Below are 21,409 nucleotides of genomic sequence, written 5' to 3'. Positions count from 1 at the left end.
CTCAATTGATTCAGAAATCTAACACTGAGAAGAAGAAAAAAGGTGGGGGTAGCCTTGGGTATATCCCATAATATGAAGTATAAACATCAATGTCTCCTGAAAAAACAAACAAACAAACAAACAAAAAACCCAGAAAACAAACCAAGAAAAAACATTTCTTCATGCTAAGAGTTTAGATATCTAACTTGAAATACAAAAGATCACATAAGTGGTTTTTAAAAAAAAAAAAACCCTCCAAGCTATAGAGCCTAAGCTGTCCTTTGTGTTCAAAATTTTTAAGATTTTTTTAAACACATACGATTAATTATCTGTGTCCAGCTATTTTTTTTTTATAAATGGATAACCATCCCTGGACTATTTTCCAATTCCATACACCCTTTAAAACTATAGTAAAATTTCACAAACGGCTCTTCCTGTTTTGTTTTGTATTGTACAGTGGTCCATCTGGAGATATATTAAGTGGTTAGCTCCTTCCGATAAAAGTGTGTAAAAAGTATATTGTTCACATACACCCACCCCCACCCCCACACACACAAAGAATGAACATGGAACACATGGCAAATGGATATTAGATAATGTTACTGGTAGAAAACATTTAACAACAATAAAATAAGCAATAAAAATTGGGGTTCTGGTTTAACAGATGCAATGTTCATTCATCTACCTTCATCACACAAATTATATGTTCAAGAATTGTGTCCTGTGCAAAATACAAACATGTCAATTTCAGCCCAGGGGGCATTTTTCCTGGGTTTATAACCCCTTGAAAATAGAGGTTTCATCAGAAAACCTAACATCCTCAGCTGCTTTCAACATTCTAATATATTCATAAGGCAAGTATTCGCTGGCAAACATATAACAAATTAAATGGCATGTGGGTGCGGTCCAGATTCATAATGATGGAAAATGAACCAAACCAACCATGAGACACAAGTAGAAATGAAAGAAGAAAAAGAATATGCAAAAACAAACAATACTAAAAGCGAAGGGCCATAGGTAGTTTTTCAGCTAGTATTAGACAAAATGGTGTGTGTTTGTGTGTTGTCTGAGATCAGCATTAAAATTAAGAATGTGAAGCTATCTCATCAAGAACATACTAAAAGGGTCATGAGTCACAAAAGTATCGTATTAAAAGAAAAACCACATACCGTCATAGTAGACAATTGCTCCTACCAGTTTGTCCTTCTGGAGCATTGGGAAATGTTCAAGGGCTCTCGATTTGCTGAGGACATAACTGCTCTTCAGGCAATTACTTCCTGCAACCAGATCATATAGCTTGATTCCTACCCAGTAGTAAGGTAGCTGCCACCACCTACAGCATAAATAGGGGGAAAGGTTTCTTGAGACACAGAGCAGAACATTACAGAATGCCACTAAGTTATAGTATACTTTTCATTTAAGAAAAGCAATGTATATCTAGAAGTGTACTTACTGCAAAAGAAACAGGAGGAACTGCATGACTGTTTTTGACACCAACTGAGCTAAATTATATAAGTAAATGAATCAGTGAGACTTTAAATGAATCATTCCTAAGACAGTGCTTCTTGACCTGGCCGCGTATGAGAATTCCCTGGAGACCGCCAATACCTGGGTCTCACACGTCTAGGGACTTATTTAAGTGGATGAAGGGCGGAGCCTGGGTGACTGTCATGTGCACCCAGGGTAGAGGTTCGTTGGTTTAAGACGTCCTAAGCCATCTACAACAAAATACGGACAAAAATGATCAAAGCTGTTTCTAGGCACTCACAACTCTCTTGTGCCTTGCAGCTGTATAAACCGCTGCTTCATACTACCTGTGTTCCAACTTAAGGCAAGTTCATGGACAGCTGTAACAACATCAGGAACACTGGATTTTATAATGTATAATCTGACACCTCCAAACCAAACTTCAATGTAGTTAATTTGGAAATTTAAAATGAGCCAAAAAGGTTTAGGCTGGGAGTTGGTACATGGTTAAGGTTCAGATTTTGCAGCAGGATACCTTTTGACTATGCATTTTTGTTTGCAAATGCCCCACCTCTGTTCCCCACTGTAAATGCAGTTGCCCTTCTAGAGAGTCTCGGTTAACTGGGGTAAGAAACTACTAATTATAAACACAGAAGACAACCTCCTCATCCTTCAAGATCTAGCCTTTAGAGATGGGTCAGAAAAGGGTAACTTAGGAAAAGCCACATTTTTAAAACACAACAAAGGCAAACATTTGGAAAGGATTAGAGATTAGGACCAGTTAAAAGTACATTATGAAACACACATTGAGGGACTATTTCCATTAAAACGGTGTTGTTCTATTGACCTCAGTGAAGCAAAGAGTATACAGATGATATCGAAAGCCTTACTTGTAAATTGGAAGCATTATAGGCAACGGAGCTGATAAATGGGGAGCAATTTCTAGTAGGTTGGCACGCTCGTGAAGGGCTTCTTTTACCATTCTATACTGAAAAGCAAAACAGAGAAAATTAGTTTGGCAGTAACAGATCATAATATTTTCAAATGGCAAGTAGACACCCCGCCAACCGATTGATACACAGAAACCTCTCTACCTCTGAGTGAGGATAGCTCCCTCCTAATCAAATTTCTAATAATACATCATGCTGTCAACCTGAAAGATTTTTTAGAAACCTTAACTGTATTTGCATAGGAGAAAAACATGCTGTCAGAGTTCCCAGGTGTAAGATCTTTTCCTGACTTGAGTTACAAGATTATTGTAACAATTTATCTTGCATTCTCTGTATTGTCGGCCTTCTCAGTCCTCTCTATTTCCTCATGTAAGAAATTACAGATTGTTCAAGTTCACACTAAATGTTCCCTCCTTGCCTCCACTAATACAAGCAGAGATAATACTTAGGAGCTGCCCAGTATTTTATAGATTACAAGAAAGATTTTGTCTTGACTCTTTTCATCTTCATTATGCCTCTCTGAAAAGCCAGCATTACTATTATAACACTAATGTAAAAATGAGAAAACTGAGGCTCTTGGACATTGAATAAAGAAGCTGGAACACATCACAAGTCGTCTGATTCTAGGCCCTATGCTCTATTCTTTGCATCCAGCATGATGCCGAAGAGACATGGAAGAAAAGAGGACGCATTCGAAACTGACAATGTCAAGTTAGCACTGCTGTGTTTTTCATGTACCAGAAGCAGAGAGGGAGTTCAGCTGATTTTTTTTTTTTTTTTTTTTTACCCCCTGGGAAATGTCATCTTCCACACTGCCTTGGCAGTTTCCAAATGGTGGCAGACTGGACACAATAAAGTGTGACATAAGAAAAGCATGACTCAGATCATCTTTTCCTTAGGAATATGTCAGTGGCGATATGAGCGTATGATTGCAGTTACAGTTAAGAGGATCAATTTAACACTCCTGTATTACAACACGGCCTCCCCCCTGAAACTGTCTGGAAAGTAGCAGTTTGGTAGCCATTGGCAAAACAAACAAACATACCATGGCAATTGTTAAAAAGCAACATATCCAAAGGTGATTTTGTACATTTGCTACCTTGACATGCCTGCGTGCAAAAAGCCCCTGATTACCCATAAACATGATGCTATGGGAAAGTGCCAGCACATCTTTCATGAAGGATATTCCAGCAGAATACACACGAAATAGGTATTTCCAACAGGAAGAAATGTTAAAAGCCATAAAAAAAAAAAAAGATTTAATTGGGTAGAAAAAAGCAAAGTCGCAATTTTTGTTTAACAACCAGCATACACAATTACCTGCTCAATATCCAACTTCATGATAGCCTTCTGAAGATATCTCACACCACCATGGATCAATTTAGTGCTTCTGCTGCTGGTCCCTGATGAGAAATCATCTCTTTCTACAAGGGCTGTTTTTAGTCCTGTGTAACCAGAAAACCAAATTAACTTCTTAAATTACACAATTTGTATGTAATTCATTAAAGGCACTTCTCCAGGGTAGAGACAATCACAAGAAAAATTACTCTGAACATGGATAAATTTGTATTCAAAGTGCAGTACACTGTCTATATTATAATGAAGAGATTTTAGCCTCTTCCTGGGGGAAAAGTCAAACCAGAACTAGAAGCATATTAAACTGTGAATGAATCACAACTAGAAAATATTAGAGTACAATTTCATGGCAGTAACATACTCCAGGGCATTTAGAAGGCCAAAGGAGAGCCTGGCACCCATCCTGACCAATGCAGTAAACTCAGTGTTGTGTCAAAGCCCTGGGAACTCACATTCTTACCTCACTACAGGTCACTCATGCGTCCCAGCCCCTCATCTCCGGTCTACTCTAACACGTCATCCATAAAACTAGACCAGACCTCCTATGTGCTGGCTGCTGGAGGGGGTGGTAGAGTGGGTAAAAATTGGGGGAAAAAAAAGACCAAAGGCATCAATAGTGAAGAAGAAGGAAGAGAATAACCTTTGACATTGAGGGATTTATAGGCTAAGACATGCAAGCACAGTATTATAGAATTACACAGAAAAATACAAGCCAGGACAAATAAACCCAGTGCAGAGGATCCATGAGTAAAGACAAGACAAGATTCTTGGTAAAGGTGAGGCTGAGCAAAGATAGGTTGGTTCTAGAAGTCATGTCTCTGCCCCTTTCTTTGAGGGTTGCAATAAATCTCTTAGGGATGAAACCAGCTTTGTTTTGTTTTCTTTTCTTACAAAGCCATCCCTGCTTCTTAGGATTGGGTAGGAACCCACAGAACTACAAGTGTCATACACTAGTTAGAGATGAAACCCCAAACGTCAAAAGATGAAACGTATCTACCAACATCAAGCCATGAGGAATTTTCAGTGCCTGGCATACTCATAGGGAATGAGAGAATGTCACAGAGTCCAATTACAATGAGAATATGTAACCGGAAAAGTTTGGGATCACACAGCTCATGTACGAGAATCTGTGCATATTTTCAATTCAGAGCCATTTATTACATTTAATACCAAAGGGTCGTTTTTATAACTTTTAACAGTTTAAATATCATACCCAAATGTCATCATAAAATCAGGGCAATTCCCTTGACTCCAAAGGACAAAATATTTGGAAACCATAGAGGAAAAGGAGAGAACTTTGATTCAAGGGCAAAAGTGCTAATGCTCTAACTGACTAGCAAAATAACACAGAAATTACAGGTATTATAGCCCCAGGTCACACTTTTGTAGCATTTATGCTAGACAAAGATCTGTCAAAGTCTCGACTGTGAAAACTCTATCAGATATGCTTAGTAAATTCAGTACTGAATATATTAAAAAAAAAAAAAAACAGAAAAATATGTCAAGTTAACACATATATTTTAAAAGAATATGGAGAACATAAGTGCCAGGCAAAGTGCTGGCATTAGAAATGAATTTGGCATGGACCAAGCTGTCCAGCAGCTCCCAGCTCAGAGAGAGGTCAGTAAGTGCCACAGTTTTCCAAGCGCTAGATTTGCAAATACAGAGAACTCTTAACTTAGTCTGGGCTAGAAATTAAAATCAGGACATAAAGCTAAAATTGCATAGTCCAGATTACATTTGTAATCTCTTAAGAATGCTTGCCTTGGTGAGCTTTTTCACTTTTCTTAGGAAGTCCAACAGAGAGATCTTCTTCCAACACTAAAATAGACCATTGTGTCTTCAGGTGAAGATCAAGTGAGGAGCTGACCTTCAAAGGGCATTTAAGAGCCAGATTATTTCAACTATACCCCTCATTTAACCTTGGAACCCCAATCATGGCACCGAGATACCTGCCCCACGAGAGGCAGGGACAGGAGAGTGCAAGAGCCCCCCCCCCCTCCCCCCGTCCAGCCCCTGGCCTGCCCCCTGTATTCCCCACCTCCTAGCATTGATCCCCACCCTACCCAGAAGTGTGGACTGGACCTAGCGCCTTGCTTCTAATGAACAGAATGCAACAATTTTGACCTGTCACTTCTTGATTAGGTTACAGAGGACTGTGACTCCTCTCTCTCTCTCTCTCTCTCTCTCTCGCCCACACTCTCTCTTGCCCTCTCTTGCTTACTAAGACGAAGGAAACTATCATGTTTTAAGAGCAGTGACTAAAGGAGGCCCCCAGGCCACAGGTCTCAAGGAACTGAGGCCTCCATTGGACAACCAGTGAGGAAGTGAATCTTGCCAACAACTACAGGAGGGCTAGGAGGTGCTGCATCCTGTTGGAGACTCAGAGCCAGAGAACCCAGGGTAAGGCAAGGCCAGATCGCTGACCCACCAAAATTGCTGTGATAGCAAATGTCATCTTAGGCCACCAAATTTCAGTGTAGCTTATTGATTGCACAATTCCCCATGCGAATAATAACCGCAGTCACAGTATAAGTTTGTAATTGCACATCGGGTTGAGTTGATGGAGGAGTATGTGTTCAAGATAGGAGGGGAGGGAATGATCACTGGCAAAACAAAACAAAACAAGTACTTAAGCAAGAGAAAGGAAAACGCTTGAGATGGCTGAGCTCATTTAGGGGCTGCTTGTCACTCAGGGGCTGGGGACGATGTGAAGGAGATCCAGGGGCAGGAATAGTAAAAGGTAGATCACAAAGGACCTTTCATCCACACTGGGGAATTTGGACTCTCTCCTATGGGCCACTGTTTCTCACAAGTAAGTAATATCTGAGTTTCCTGAAAAAGAAAATGCCTTTGAGACCATGGCTCCAAGTCTGGGATTCGTTTGAGAAGCACATGCTTTGTCAGAAAGTACAAGATTTGGCATCAATGCCAAAGAAGGATGAGCCTGAACACTGTTCTCAGTTCCAAGTTATCCATTTTGAGGAAGGGTATTGCTGGTTGCTTTTTTTATTATGGTGATTATAAAAAAGGAATAAAATTTCAATTTTTCCAGAAATTCTTGGATATTGTTTTGAGAAACACGATTGTGCTGTCAGGGGAAGCACCAAAGCATTGTAAGCTGAGACATCAGATTACTGTTCTAGAAAGATCATTTTGTGGGGGTGGAGGGGAGGGGTGGAGGGGGGAAGAGAGGGGGCAGACAATTTAGGGGATGTGTGCCATATAGTAGGAGCAGGGCAGTGAAGAGTCCACCCTCACAAGGCAGAAGATGAAGAGAGAAATTTATGGGCTTGTGTTATCAGGATACATTTTTTTTTTTTTTCTTTCCTAAACTGACAGAGTGTGAGGCAGGGAACTACTCTAGGAATTAGCAAGCCATCTCAGGAGGATATTTCAGGATATGTAAGTGAGAGCTAACACTTCAAAGCCTCAAAACTGCTTTTGCAAGTATTGGACATTTAAAAAAGTTATTCACATGTATTTATGTGAGAAACCCTAGTGAATACCAACAAAAGTTAAAATGGGCTTCTCTGTCAAACCAGGCTGTTTTGCTTGTCCTATTATTTCTAGTGTCATATCATCAAGCTACCCACCAGAATTTCTGGAGCGAAATGATACTGCTTCTTCCAGAGCAAAAAAACATAAAAATGTAACCTCCAAAGTTACAGCTAAATTGATATATTCATGTAATCTAAAAGTATTTCCAAAAGTTTCCAGAACAACGCACACAAAAAACCCCAGATATTCAGGGAGAAAAAGAAAATATTTTCAAATTTTCAGCTGCTATTATACACCAAATGTTTTCTAATTTTTATTGAGTGAGCACAATGGAGTGAGGGAAGAGGGAACTGAGGCAAAATCAAGACATCACTAGAAGTTCTGTTTCTCACAAATATATTTTTAACTGATTAACCAACTATAGCAAAGACAATGAAATTTTTAAAAGCCTTGTAATCTTGCACAGTTGCATTATCTACTATGTTCCTGTTTCACCCCTCAAAAATCCAAAATTTTCCTTGCCTCAAAAATTACTGATCCAAAATTAAGAGCTCAGTTTTCTGATACTTCAAGTATAAAACAAGGAAGTGAAAAGAGGGTACTGTTTTACCTTCTTAAAGACAATGAACAGTTTTTTAAGTGACATTTAATGCTAACATTTTATGTTCTTAGGTAAAATAATTAAGTTTGAAGGACATCAAAAATAATGTACTGAGGCTTCAAGCAACTACTGCTGGCTCTGGATTTGAGGCGCTCGGGAAGATCTTCCCTCAGAGTAAATAAAGAACAGCCTCCTTACGTGCCTGACAACGAAGGGCTGACCTCTCCGTGCATTTACAGTAATTCAACTTAACTAGTTCAAGATTTTATGAGGAATAGTTTTTTTTTTTTTTCTTTTCTTCTTAGCAGTTCCTTTTTATGGAAAGCAATGAGCTCTGTCGCTTCTGAGATGAACTAGAACATTTAGGAGGGGTACTATTATTTTTTTTATTTTTTAATTATTGATTGCTTTCCATAGGTATTCACAGCAATTTCATGACCGTGGTGAAGTACTAGTATTTGGAGTGAAATGATTTTAAAATCTTAGATGGGTAACTAGGTTAGCTACAGTGGAAGAATAAAGTCCACGGAAATCTGCCTTTACCATCGTCTTCAACACATCTTTTAGCGAGTTCGGATTGTGTCCTGAGGGATGTGTGGCAAGGAGCATGAACTAAATAAGGCTCTTTACAGCTTTGCCTTTGCCGACCCTGGTGAGAACATCTAGATACCAAGCACTTTCAACTAAACCAATTTGTGGCTCAAGACAGTTGAATGAATATGGAGGAGTAATTACCTTCTAAGGGGAAGAATAGTACGACATTTAACTTTCACAATGTGATATAGAACAGAAGTATATTTTAATACCTTTTACTGATTATCTTATTATGCATGAAAACATGCTCAATATAATAAATGTGGAGATGTAAAGAGAACAAAATAAAACTCTCCTGTAATCGCACTGCTTAGAGATAACCATAGCTGACATTTGTGAACATTTAAACGTTCGCATTTTCTATGCATGTATATAATCACATATGTACATTTTTACAAAAATAGGATCATAGGATATATTCCATTTTTTCATTTAATGCTATTTATTGTAAACATCTCCCCATGTCAATACATATTTTTCTATCATTTTATTTGTAATGTATGAATAAGTATTACATTAAATATTTACAATGATTTATATCCAATTCCTTATTTTTGAACATTTGGGTTATTTCATACCTTCACTATCACAGATATTACTGCAACATATTTTCACTTAAACTCTTTGCATTTTTAATTATTTCATTGGAATAAATTTTCAGATATGGCATTATTTGGATATTTTTAAATAGAAAGGAGAGATAAATCCTTGTAAATTACCTAGTGGAGGCACCAAGGTAATATACAAATAAAAAATTTAGAGACTCTGTACGTTAGTAGCATAGCAAAAGTATTAAAGCCCTATGCCCCGTGAAGGAAAAATACTGCTTATCCTTCTTTAGAAAAGCTTTGGGCGCATACCTTTGGATTTCAGAAAGCCAATGCCATTAATAAGACAAGGAACTAACCCAAAGGCTGAACATTTTATATGAAAGATCGATTTCCTAAAAAAATAACACTCCTTCTCCACAGTGCAAAGTAAACCTGGCTTGTTAATTTCAGCAATATGAATCCTATGCAATGGCTTAGTTCTTTTTAACAATCAATGTTAACATTTTACAGAACTATATAATATTGGATTGGTTATTTAATATTGTTGCTATTTATATGAGGAAACAGATAAACTATTAATGCAGATACCATGTTGCAGTAGAACTCATTAACATACTTTGTGTCCCTTAAGTACACACAGATTATGGAGGCACAAAAGTGTTAATTAGAGTCATATAGTATATTAATTAGAGTCATATAGTTATAAGGGGAGAAGGGAGTTGCTGTTGTTGCTTCCTCTTTTTACTTTTTTATTATAAAAACTGCCAGTGTTCAAAGAGAGGAGGAATATCCAAGGGATGAAAAGAGAGACTAATACACCACTGGCTTCCTGGTTGCAAAATCCAGACATAACTAATGTTAATGATAAAAATGTCCCATATATATTACCAGAAGCTTAATATGTTTATGAAAGTATACAACCTGTGTACCTTTTTGCTTTAAACACAAATAAAATTGATGAATTCATTCTTTACAACTTGTTTTCAAATTTATGTTACATTTTAGCCATTGTCCCTGAAAATAGGCATAAACCTCTTTTTAATAACTGAATGTACCCAATTTATTAAACCAGACCTCAGGTTTTTTCTATTATAAATTGCTGTAAGTAAAATTTTGGTCAGTATGGCATTATGAGTTCAGCTTTGAACTCCTCTTTGTCTGCACACACAGAGAAAATCGTCTCTGTGTATATTTGAGGAATGTGGTTGATTTGAAAATAAACACACTTTGGATCAGAAATGTAGCAGAAACTCAGAGCAGAGTGGTTAGGCCAAAAGCCTCTGCTTGCTGAGCCCTGGGTCTAAACCAGGCAAAGGCAACCAAAAATTCAATCCCTAAAGGTTAAGAGGAATCCTGGTCTTCCTTGCAAGCAGAGGTTAGGGAGCCAGACTGACCACCTGAATGCTGGGAACTGACGAAGGGCTTTAGCCAGTGTAAGGGGTGGGGGAGATGCTTCTGCTGACCACTGTCCAGGGCTGTGGACTATCTGCGGGGACATATCTAGGAGATAGGAAGACAGACACAGAGAGGATCACCTAAGCCAAAGCACCACTAACTCACTCAGCAATTGGTCTGCTCGATGCCCATTATCAGCACATGTCAAGAGCTTCAATTTGACTCTGGGAAAAGTCTCTGATGGGACTCGAGGGTGGAAAGGACTCTATGTATAGAGCTTAAGGTATGGAAACAGTGATACAAAAGTGACCTCATATGAATGAAAGGAAGGAAGGAAAAGAAGCAAAATAAAAGATGTAAAGTAAAAAATACAAAATAAATGCATATGGGATCCAAACAAATGGAAATGGATCAAATTCCATTCTTCTTTCTTTATGCTTAATAGATAGAAGCTATCTTTAAGTGGATCAAATTCCCCTAGTTAAAGATAGATTCTAAGTAGAATCAAAATAAAAAACTTAATTAAAAAGTAAAGATAGGGGAGCCTGGGTGGCTCAGTGGGTTGAGGCCTCTGCCTTCAGCTCAGGTCATGATCCCAGAGTCCTGGGATCGAGCCCCACATCAGGCTCTCTGCTCCTCAGGGAGCCTGCTTCTTCCTCTCTCTGCCTGCCTCTCTGCCTACTTGCGATCCCTATCTGTCAAATAAATAAAATAAAATCTTAAAAAAAAAAGTTAAGATAGATTTTATCTATTAAGCAAAAAGAAAAAAAAAAAAAAGTCCAGAGGCTCCTGGCTGGCTCAGACAGAAGAGCATGCGACTCCTGATGTTGGGGTCATGAGTTCAAGCCCCATGTTGGGTGGAGAAATAATGTAAATAAATAAATAAACTTTAAAAAAAAAACACAAAGGAATCCAGCTATGCACTGTTTATCACAGACATACTAAAGCAAAGATTATAGAAAAGTTGAAAACAATGTAACAAACCCTGTCTGCTAGGTTCTAAATACTTTCCCAGTCTCACATGTGTTTATTATTTTTTTTGCCGTAGATAACTTTTAATTTTTATGAAATGAGATGTAGCAAAATTTTCCAAAAGGAAAATGGCTCTATTGTTGTCCTGCTTAAAAATACCTTACTCCTTTTTTTTTTTTTTTTTAATATTCCACATATACTGGGGCACCTGGGTGGCTCAGTGGGTTAAGCCTCCGCCTTCAGCTCAGGTCATGATCTCAGGGTTCTGGGATCGAGCCCCGCATCAGGCTCTGGGCCCAGCGGAGAACCTGCTTCTCCCCTCTCTCTGCCTGCCTCTCTGCCTACTTGTGATCTCTCTCTCTCTGTCAAATAAATAAATAAAATCTTAAAAAAAAATCACATAAACTTTCTTCTGATAGGTTTATGGTGTTTTACGGTTATGTACTTGGTTCACTTGGAATATGACAAACAAGAATATATACACATATGTATATATGTGTGTACATACGTGTGTGTATCTATGTACATGTAAGAACATACATATATTCAAATACAAACAAAAACCTGGGGAAGTAGATACTCCAACACACTTATTAAATAACTAATAATGACAGATTTGAAATGCTGCCTTTACCATATTCTGAATTTTATGTATCTAGGTCTATTTCTAGGCTCTTTTGTTCCACTTATCTCTATATTTGTTTAGCAAACTATTTTAAGTAGTTTAGAATACATTTTAATATCTGATAGATCGCTACATCTTCTATTATTATTCTTCCTTTTTAAAAAGATTTTATTTATTTATTTGACCAAGAGAAAGAGAGAGAGCACAAGCAGGGGGAGCATCAGAGAAAGAGGGAGAAGCAGACTCCCTGCTGAGCAGGAAGCCTGATGCAGGCTGATCCCAGGACCCTGGGATCTCAACCTGAGCCGAAGGCAGACGCTCAACCAGCAGAGCACCCATGTGCCCCTATCATTATTCTTTTTCAGAATTAATCCAGTAAAGCTCATAGGCTCATTTTTCCAGATAAACTTTAGCATAAGTTTTCAAGGACCACCCCCAAATCCTGTCAAAGAAAAGCAGTATATTAATTAAAATTGCATTAAATTTCCAAAAAAATTTAGGACTTGGCAGTCTGATCTAACTAGTAGAGTTCAGAAAACTGCAAACTTGATCTTTGCAAGTCTGCTGTCCTAACAGGATTTTCTCTTCTGTCATCATGGTAAAGGGGTGGAAGTAGAAGGGGGTGAAGGTGCAGACCTATAATTCCCAGAATGCACCATCTTCCCAGGCTTTCCCTCTTCTGCCCCTTTTCTACAATACACACACCTCCTCCCTCTCACAAACCTTTACATAGACAGAAAAGTGTCATTGTTCTCTTTCACTTATGCCTGCAAACCTTGAGGCTCTCTACAAGGTTAAGACACTTGTAGAAGCTCATAAAGCTAGTATGTGATGAAGCTAAGACTTGATCCCACTTCATTTTAATTTCACAACCTGTGTCCTTAATCACTGGGCTATACTGTTAGACGCGCAGAAACTGAGAATTGAGGAACTACCAGACACATACCATTCATAAACTAAAAGTATATGTACCTTTTTTTGACCAGGAGAACTACAATGAACACTTCCCTCCTGCAAGAAACAGTCTTCTCCAGAATGTGAATTAAAAGCCGTAAAGGTTAAACTTATAAATCAGATATTAAACCAAAAATGTCGTAGGTGATCCTCAATACATACAAGTAAAAATCACATAAAAGAACAAAAAGAACTGAAAAAAACTCCTTGATGAACCCTGAGGGGGTGATTTTATCTATCAGATTCTCCTCATTCCAGCTCTCCCTGGGGGCAGAGTGCCTCCAACAATGCTTCAAGGCTGGGCTTCTGCCCAGAGACTGGACCCAGTGTTAAACAGGGAAGCGATTTCTATTGATCCTGGAAACCTGCAGAAGAACGTGACAAGAATCATGCATATTATGTTTACAAAATCATATTCCCAAATGAAAACTGATTCCCAAGAAAATGCAGAAGGTAAGAATGCAAATAAATGATCATTAGGAAGCCTTCATGACTTTTTCTCTGCCTTCTACAGTCTTTGTTTATCCATTACCAAAATTGCATTTGGGCACAGTATTCCATCAGAAAGCTTGTGCAAACATTTCTATACAAGCCCTTTAACATCTACTGGTTCCCCCAAAACTTTGATGTCCTGAAAAATCTAATTATTACTGGTAACTTTAAAAGATCACAGTAATTTATTTTTGTCAAATGTGACTAAAGATTAATGGAAACAATCAGGAATAATTTGGTAAAAACATATCAAATGCAGAGAAAGCAAAATTTGTTGTTAAGTGAAGCATCAAATATAATAAAAGAGCAAATTCCATGAATGAACAGCAACAATGCACAATTCATTAACCAAATGCCCATGATTATTTCACACTTCAGAGGGCTACTGATATGATCAGAAATTGTAGTAAAAGGATAAATACAGATTAACTTCAGCATCTCTATACATTTTAATTATAAATCCTACCCCCTCAAGGGCTACCAGCATAATAAAAGAAATACAAACTAAGGTTTAGCCATCCCTCTTATAAGGAATATTCTGTAGATATAAAGCCCTACATATAAGACATTCAGTCAATCGTTACTAACTAAAAGAATTTAAAATCTGGTCAACAGCCAGGCTCTGGAACCTCTGACCTTCCCAAAGTCATCACCACCACCACCACCACCACCATCTCCATCACTATCCTACCATGACTGCGGTCATCTGCTCATGCACAGGTTCATGCCTTGTCACTACCGATGACCTTCACCACCCAAAGGAAAATTGCACTTTTTCTGCAAAGACTAACAAACTATAAGCCCCTGGAGGACAAAAACCACATCTTATTAATCTGCTTATTCTCAGAGCTGGATCAGTACTTGACTCACAGTTTTGTTTTAAATAGGAAAAACAAACAAACAATAAAACTTGAAACCTAAAGAATCATTAACAAGAACATCCTTGGGATGAATTCTTCAGCCATTAAAAAAAATGAATAGCACAACGTGATTAAATACATTGTTTTTTGAAAGTAACACACTACAAAGTAATGACTGTAGTATGATCTTGTCTAAGTTTTGAAAAAGATAAAAATCTAGAAAGTGAGATTTTTCAAAGGAAGAAAAAGCACTGAATAGGGGTCACCTCGGTATCAGTACATTCGGTCCCACAACCTACCCTAATTCTTTGAAGGAAGCTGGCTCTCCAACACCCCTCAACTTTCCTACCAGTTCTAGGTTTCCATTTAAACAATGCCCTCTGCCTTCAGAGAATCTTGTCTCATTTTCTCCCTCTTTCTCTGATATCTAGTCAGTTCTCCATTCCGCATTCTACCCCACTGTGTATTTTCTCTGTCTCTACTCTAAGCAATACCAGGGAGATACACACACACACACACACACACACACACACACACACACACACACACACACACACACACACATCCTGCATAGAAAACAAATTTACATTTTCTAACTACAGCAAATGACCCCTATTCCCTATCACATTCTCCACATGGTAGTTTTAAATCTTTTCTACATGAAGTCTCCTACTCCCACGGTAAGTAGAACATCTCTCTTTGTGCTTGTGTGAATAAAAACAGTTCTTCTAGGTCACAGAGGCTCCCTTTTTTATATCTTAGAATCTTTACCCTTTATTTTTGTCTCTGAGAGATGTCCCTTATCTCCCTACCAAACCTAAGATACATTTTTGTTATCATTGTTCCACACGTTGCCTCCTATTCTTGGCATATAAAGGTTCTCCTCCTGTATAGGCTTTTTCCTCTGAGTCCACAGAAATATTCAGATTGTTCCTCTAGGAAGAAAGGAAGGAAGGATTGAAGGAATGGAGAGGAGGAGGAAGAGAGAGGGGAAGGAGAGAAAGGAAGAAAGAAAGGAAGAAAGAAAGAAAGAAAGAAAGAAAGAAAGAAAGAAAGAAAGAAAGAAAGAAAGAAAAGGGAGGGAGGGAAAAAGAAAGAAAGAAGAAAGGAAGGAAGGAAGGAGAGAAAGAAAAAAAGAAGAAAGAAAAAGAACAAAAGGAAGGAAGGAAGGAATGATGGATGGATGGATGCATGAAGGAAGAGAACAATCGCACATGTTGCCTCCCTCCTTTATATCCTACTACACCATCAAGTTAACTCCTTGCTATTTTGTCTGTTTCTAGATGTCTTAAAAGCTTATGCCCATGCCAGCTCCTTCCTTACGGCCAATCTATTCCTCGTCACCAAATCCAATGCTCTTCAGTGTCTCAAAGTGGCCTATTCAGTATAGTCCAAAGGCCTTCTTCTGGCATACCAGGCCCAGTCCCACCTCCCCAACTTTTCTCATAGCCCACTCCAACTGCTCGATGCTCCAAAGGGAAACGTGCCATCTGCCACACGCGCTGACTCCACGATCTTCCCCCCGCATGTGCGCTCAGATTGCAACACTTCCACGAAGCAACGTTTGCCTATTAAAATTCTACCTGTGCTAAATAGCAGCTTTCTTTCTCCTGACCACCCTTTGCAGATATAACGACCCTCCGCTTTATAGAACCATAATGCCCACACGCCTTTTGAAAGGCACATATCCTCTGTGATGTCATTCTGTCTACACAGACGAGCAGAACTGTGAGCACCTTCAAGGCATCGACCGCCCATCCAGTTTGAGTGCTCATTAGCATCTTGAGAACGCCATGCATCCAACAGGCAGATTGTGAATATTCGTGGAACTAAATTTTTTTTTTTTGGAATTAAAATTTTTTAAAAACTGCCATATATTTCAGTACATAACATGAACATAACAAGAAACACCAAACAATAGATTTTTCTGAATCTTACTGGGGAAATGATCTGCTAGGACAGAAAACTGTCACCTGGTCAATTCTAACTCCTGGGAGGGCTAGCCTCTAACAAGACCGTCCATTATGTTAGCAACATGACCTCCCTTTCCACACTCCTTCCCAAGCCTCCAGGGGAGAGAGGTGAGTTCTAATACCTCGAGGTAACTACAACCATTATTTCCAGCTGCTTTAGTATGTCCGAGGATAATGTGGCACAAATTACGAACCAGGGACGGAAACAGGGAGTTCTATGAAAATCGGGGAGTGCCTGACAACACAATAAATTCCAAGGGCTATATTTGAATTTACTATGATTTAAAAGTGACAAAAAGGACCTAAGCTGTGAAGTCTTGGTGGGTCAAAACTTCAGTGTGGATCCTATGCTATACAGTAAATCTAGGGCACTTTCCACTCGTAGTGCCTGTGCCTAAATCTTGCCAAATGTATTCATGTCTGAAAAGTAAATTCTACCAGGTATGTGAGGCAACCAAGTATAAGTCTAGGGAGGATGTGGCAGTAACTTAATCTGAGAAAAACTGCTCCATGGAATAAATCATTACCACTGAGTATGACACCACAAGAAATCTGGAACATTATACAGTAACTAAAACAACCCAGAGTCAAAGTTCCATGCAGCAGTGCCCAGACCAACTGGATACATCCAAGGATACCACAAAGATTATTTCTCTAGGACAACTGGTTCTCAAAGTCTTTGCCTTAGGGGTACCTGGGTGGCTCAGCTGGTTAAGCATCCCACTCTTGTTTTCGATTCAGATTGTGATTTCAGGTCCTGATCTAGGGATCATGATCTCACAGTCATGGGATGAAGCCCCATGTGGGCTCCACAGGCTGTGTTTCTCCCCCTCCCCATCCACCTCCCCCTACCCGGCTCTCACACACACCAGCACTCTCTCTCTAAAATAAATAAAGTCTTAAAAAATAATAATTAAAAAAATAAAAGTATTTTGCCTTCATGTTAATAATGGCAGTTATAGGGGTACCTGGTAGGCTTGGTGGTAAAGCATGCGACTCTTAAATCTCAGGAGCATGAGTTCCAGCTCTCACATTGGATGTGGAGCCTACTTAATAATAATAATAATAATAATAATAATAATAGCTATAAATACTATCTGCAACTTACTGAGCTTCTATTTTGTGTGACAAGCACACAAAAGCCATCTTCATGATTTCACATTTAATCCTCACAAAAATCATTCAAAGAAGGTATTTTTAACTTATTGGAAGGATGAGGAACCTTACAGAAATTAAGGAATTTGCCCAAGTGAGTGCATGTGTATGTGTCCATAACTATAAACACATCTAATAAAGCTGCTGAGATAGGATATGTACCCAGATTTCCTTCACCCCAAACTCCACACTAATAATAACCACAGGCAAAAATCAAATTATTTTATTAACTATATCCAATGGAAGAGCACTGGTGCTCCATACTAGAATTTCTTTCTTTACATGTCATGTTTCCGTTTTTTTTTTTTTTTTTTTAAGATTTTATTTATTTATTTGAGAGAGAGAGAGAGCAAGCACAAGCAGGGGGAGGGAGGAGCAGAGAGAGAGGGAGAAGCAGACTTCCCATTGAGCAGGGAGCCCCATGTGGGGCTCGATCCCAGGATCTTGAGATCATGACCTGAGCCGAAGGCAGAGGCTTTAATCCACTGAGCCACCCAGGCGCCCCCATGTTTCCGTTTTTAAAGAGATTCTCAACATGCCTTTCCCAATGCTGACGAATTGGGTGGCTGAGACAGAACTACAGGTTAGCAACTGTCTTTTCCGGCATGAATTCACAATAAACTCAAGTTTCCTAAACTGAAGTGTATAAATCACTGGAAGAAATGCTTTTAAGAGATATAGGAAAAAATAGTTATTTTAATAGATTAACTCATTTTAATAAGTCTTTTCTACCCTTCCCTGACACAAATGTGATTTCAGACCATAGGATACATATATTTTATTTCATTAAAAGACATTTACTTTAGGATATTAGAAAGAAATAAGCAAAAAGAGCAAGTTCATGAATTCATAGGAAGTTAAATTTTCTTTTTAAAGAAATTTTACGCATAAAATACCAGCTATGTTTAATTTTAAAATTGTGCGAGTGCCTAGATTAAGAAACTATGAAGGTGTTTCACAAAGGCTGGAAAATCCGGCAACGTGCCAGGAACGTGACTTTACTAGTCTACAGCGCACACCAAGTGTTTGACTGGGGGCGAGGGTGGGGGACAGGAAACCTCGGTCTGGAAAACATCCACCCACGTGGGGACTCACCTCTGGTGACGGCATCCAGTGCGCAGCCGCACCCTGTTGCTCCTCCTCCAATGACAAGGATGTCGAATTCAGACATGTTTTGCAAGGTCAGTAGCTGAGCTTCTCTGGAAGGAGGCTCCCTGTTAACAGGTTCTGTGACGTACTCGGCTGCTTCGACATAGGCCAAGCTCACCTGGTGTTAGGAGTCCAAAGTCAGCTTTTAGTTTTTCATGGGAATGCAAATGCAATACACCTGACAGTATGCCGGAAGAAGAGATGTGTAATGGAGACAAGCAAAACCAAAGCTAGACCGTAGTCCACAGTCCACATAGACCCACCGGACTAACTGCCCTGTAGAAAAGAAAAGCCCTTACAATCCCGGGGGCGGGGGTGGGGGGTGGGTGGGTATTTCTCTTTTGTTGTGTTTTAATAAGCCATAACCATTTAGGCAGGGAACACCTGGTTTCAGATTCAGTATCAAATGCTTGTTTTGGTTTCATAAACAGCCAAGTTCAACTATTTCCCACACTGTACAGCAATTCCCAAATACCTAGTCAAAGACAATTTATAGGAGAACAGAAGGAAATGTTTTACCCCATAGCAGTAATTCATTCAGATAACATTTAAAAGTGTTGAAAGGAGGAGGAAAAAAGCACTTTATGCCTTTCTGCAATTTCTTAAAAGTGTATGTTTTTCGTTCTTTAATACTTCTGGCAAAAATAGATTTTAGAGCTTGGAGGTCTATGAGCTTAGGTCGGTATAATCAAAAAAGAATCTGTTTAATGAAAATTACTGTCGTATTTAAATGATCAACTATGGCCAATGCAAATAATTTTTCTTTAAGGATTTTAGTCAGAGCCTTCCCCATTAAATATTTTAATATAAAATTCTAGATTTTATATATTTAGTATACACTATTTCAATATTTGAAGGCTTTAACAATAAAATAAAGCCAGCTAAGCCCCCCTAAAGGATAATGGCCTTCCCTGTTTCTAGTTTTTCTTTCATTAGAATGTAAGTTATTGTCCTTAATAAAAAATGGTCTTAAAAAAAAAAAAAAAGTAGTTGCCAGAAAGCAGAATCAAAAGCCCAGAAAAACAGATGAGTAAAATGCTAATACTAGATTTAATCACTATAGTGAACAGTGCTGGCTAGAGCTGCTCTAACAGTTAGTTATCCACAGGTATGTAAGTTCTGTTTTCCTTCCTGTAAATCCCAGCATCAGTGTGATGCCGGCAGTGTTTTTCCCATTCTGCTGTAGGAGCCACAGAGGAAGCTCTTTAACCACAAGGCCAAAGACTGTTCAGGAAAAGGTGATCTTAACTCCAAAAAAGATATTGTTCTGGTAAGTGATTTTTTTTATCCATTTAAATAAAATAAACCAAGTTGTTGCTTAAAATTGAATTTAATTATTGTCAGGCCTATTGGATTTCTATAAAAATAAATCTAGAAGCCAGGAAGGACACTAAAAAAAAAAAAAAAAAAAAAACCCAGATCAGAGGTTCCTCCTGGCTTTGGTCTCAGTGCTCTTCTTTACCAATACGTGACTTTTGACAAATTATCTCCCTGGGCGTTGGTTTCTTCCTTTGTAGAATGGGATAAACCCCTGTGATGTCTCTAGCTCTGTATCTCTGAGTTGTGCTCAATCTGATGGACGAATGAGATGAGTGTAGGTGGTAAACTGTAAAGCACCACCACAGAGTTGTTGCTATTACTTATTAAATAATTTGATCATTTAATGGCAGGTAAAAGGGAACTTTTAAATCCCACTTTACCAAGTCTCATAAAAACAAAAGATTATAATCAGGTGCCATAATTTTTTATTTATTTATTTATTTGACAGACAGAGATCACAAGTAGGCAGAGAGGCAGACAGAGAGAGAGGGGGAAGCAGGCTCCCTGCAGAGCACAGAGCCCGATGTGGGGCTCGATCCCAGGACACTGGGACCATGACCTGAGCCGAAGGCAGAGGCTTTAACCCACTGAGCCATCCAGGAGCCCCAAGTGCCATAATTTTTCAGGCTTATGATCCAGACATATGCCACAAAAATCTTATTCTCCTTTACACAACTCCTCCCATTATCTACTAATAACCATTTCCCATTTCCCCATGTTCACATTTACATACATACTTACATACATTTACGGGAACTAAATAAACCTATCTAACTGCTAGGTTTGGGGGGAACATGACATTTTTTTGTCATGGGCTTTACCTTCTATCATCAAAGAAAGAGGAGGAGGAGGAAAAGAAGAAATATATATATATATATATATATATATATATATATATATATATTCGTATATATAAAAGTATGTAGAAAGAACAAAATGCCAGAGTAAAGCAAAGAAGTACCAGGCTATGACCGTTCTGGTCAAGGAGGGAGGGTCTTTCATTTGAGGATTCAACTGGGCCATGACAGATGGGTAGTACTTGGACATAAGACTGACAAGTGACTATAAACTGCCAGAGCATTTTCACACATCCAAGAAAAAAAAAAAAAATCTGACATTTTCTGCTTGGTAAGTTTTATAGAAATACTCAAGAAATAAATTTAAGGACTATATCATGTTTATATAAGTCATTAGAACTTGGTAACACTAAAAGGCCCCTGTTCTACTCTGCTAACAGGTCGTAACTATGAATATTAAACTCAACTGAATTTCTTCCTCAGCAAGTTTGCTGGGTCTGATGGGCACCCCTCATGCCTTATGGGCTTCTTATTCCATGGACTGCACTGTTTCTCTGTCTTTGTCCCTTCTCTCATCCTTCCGCCCCCGGACGACACTCTATCCCATCTCACCTTAAGAATAAAAAATGCCTTTTACATATGTTTTACCATCCTAAAAATTCTGGAAAGTCCTGTATACCCTTGCTTTTTCTATTGCCTCACCTCCTACTCACTCAAC

The 21,409-nt window shown here is 38.6% G+C and overlaps 1 protein-coding gene across 4 annotated transcripts in view; it reads right to left on the bottom strand.

Annotated features, from left to right (window-relative positions):
• GPD2 (glycerol-3-phosphate dehydrogenase 2) overlaps positions 1-21,409 on the bottom strand; it is a 140,855-nt gene that overhangs the window by 66,487 nt on the left and 52,959 nt on the right. For all 4 annotated transcript variants that reach the window (XM_047721795.1, XM_047721793.1, XM_047721796.1 and 1 more), the window contains exons 3-6: positions 18,521-18,692; positions 3,717-3,841; positions 2,337-2,434; positions 1,149-1,312 (exon numbers count right to left, since the gene is read on the bottom strand). In XM_047721795.1, the coding sequence (XP_047577751.1) occupies positions 1,149-1,312; positions 2,337-2,434; positions 3,717-3,841; positions 18,521-18,692 (559 nt within the window). The remainder of the gene's footprint in view (positions 1-1,148; positions 1,313-2,336; positions 2,435-3,716; positions 3,842-18,520; positions 18,693-21,409) is intronic.

This window comes from Lutra lutra, chromosome 3 (assembly GCF_902655055.1).
Source record: "Lutra lutra chromosome 3, mLutLut1.2, whole genome shotgun sequence".
Lineage (NCBI taxonomy): Eukaryota > Metazoa > Chordata > Mammalia > Carnivora > Mustelidae > Lutra > Lutra lutra.
This window is presented reverse-complemented; position numbering and strand designations above follow the sequence as displayed.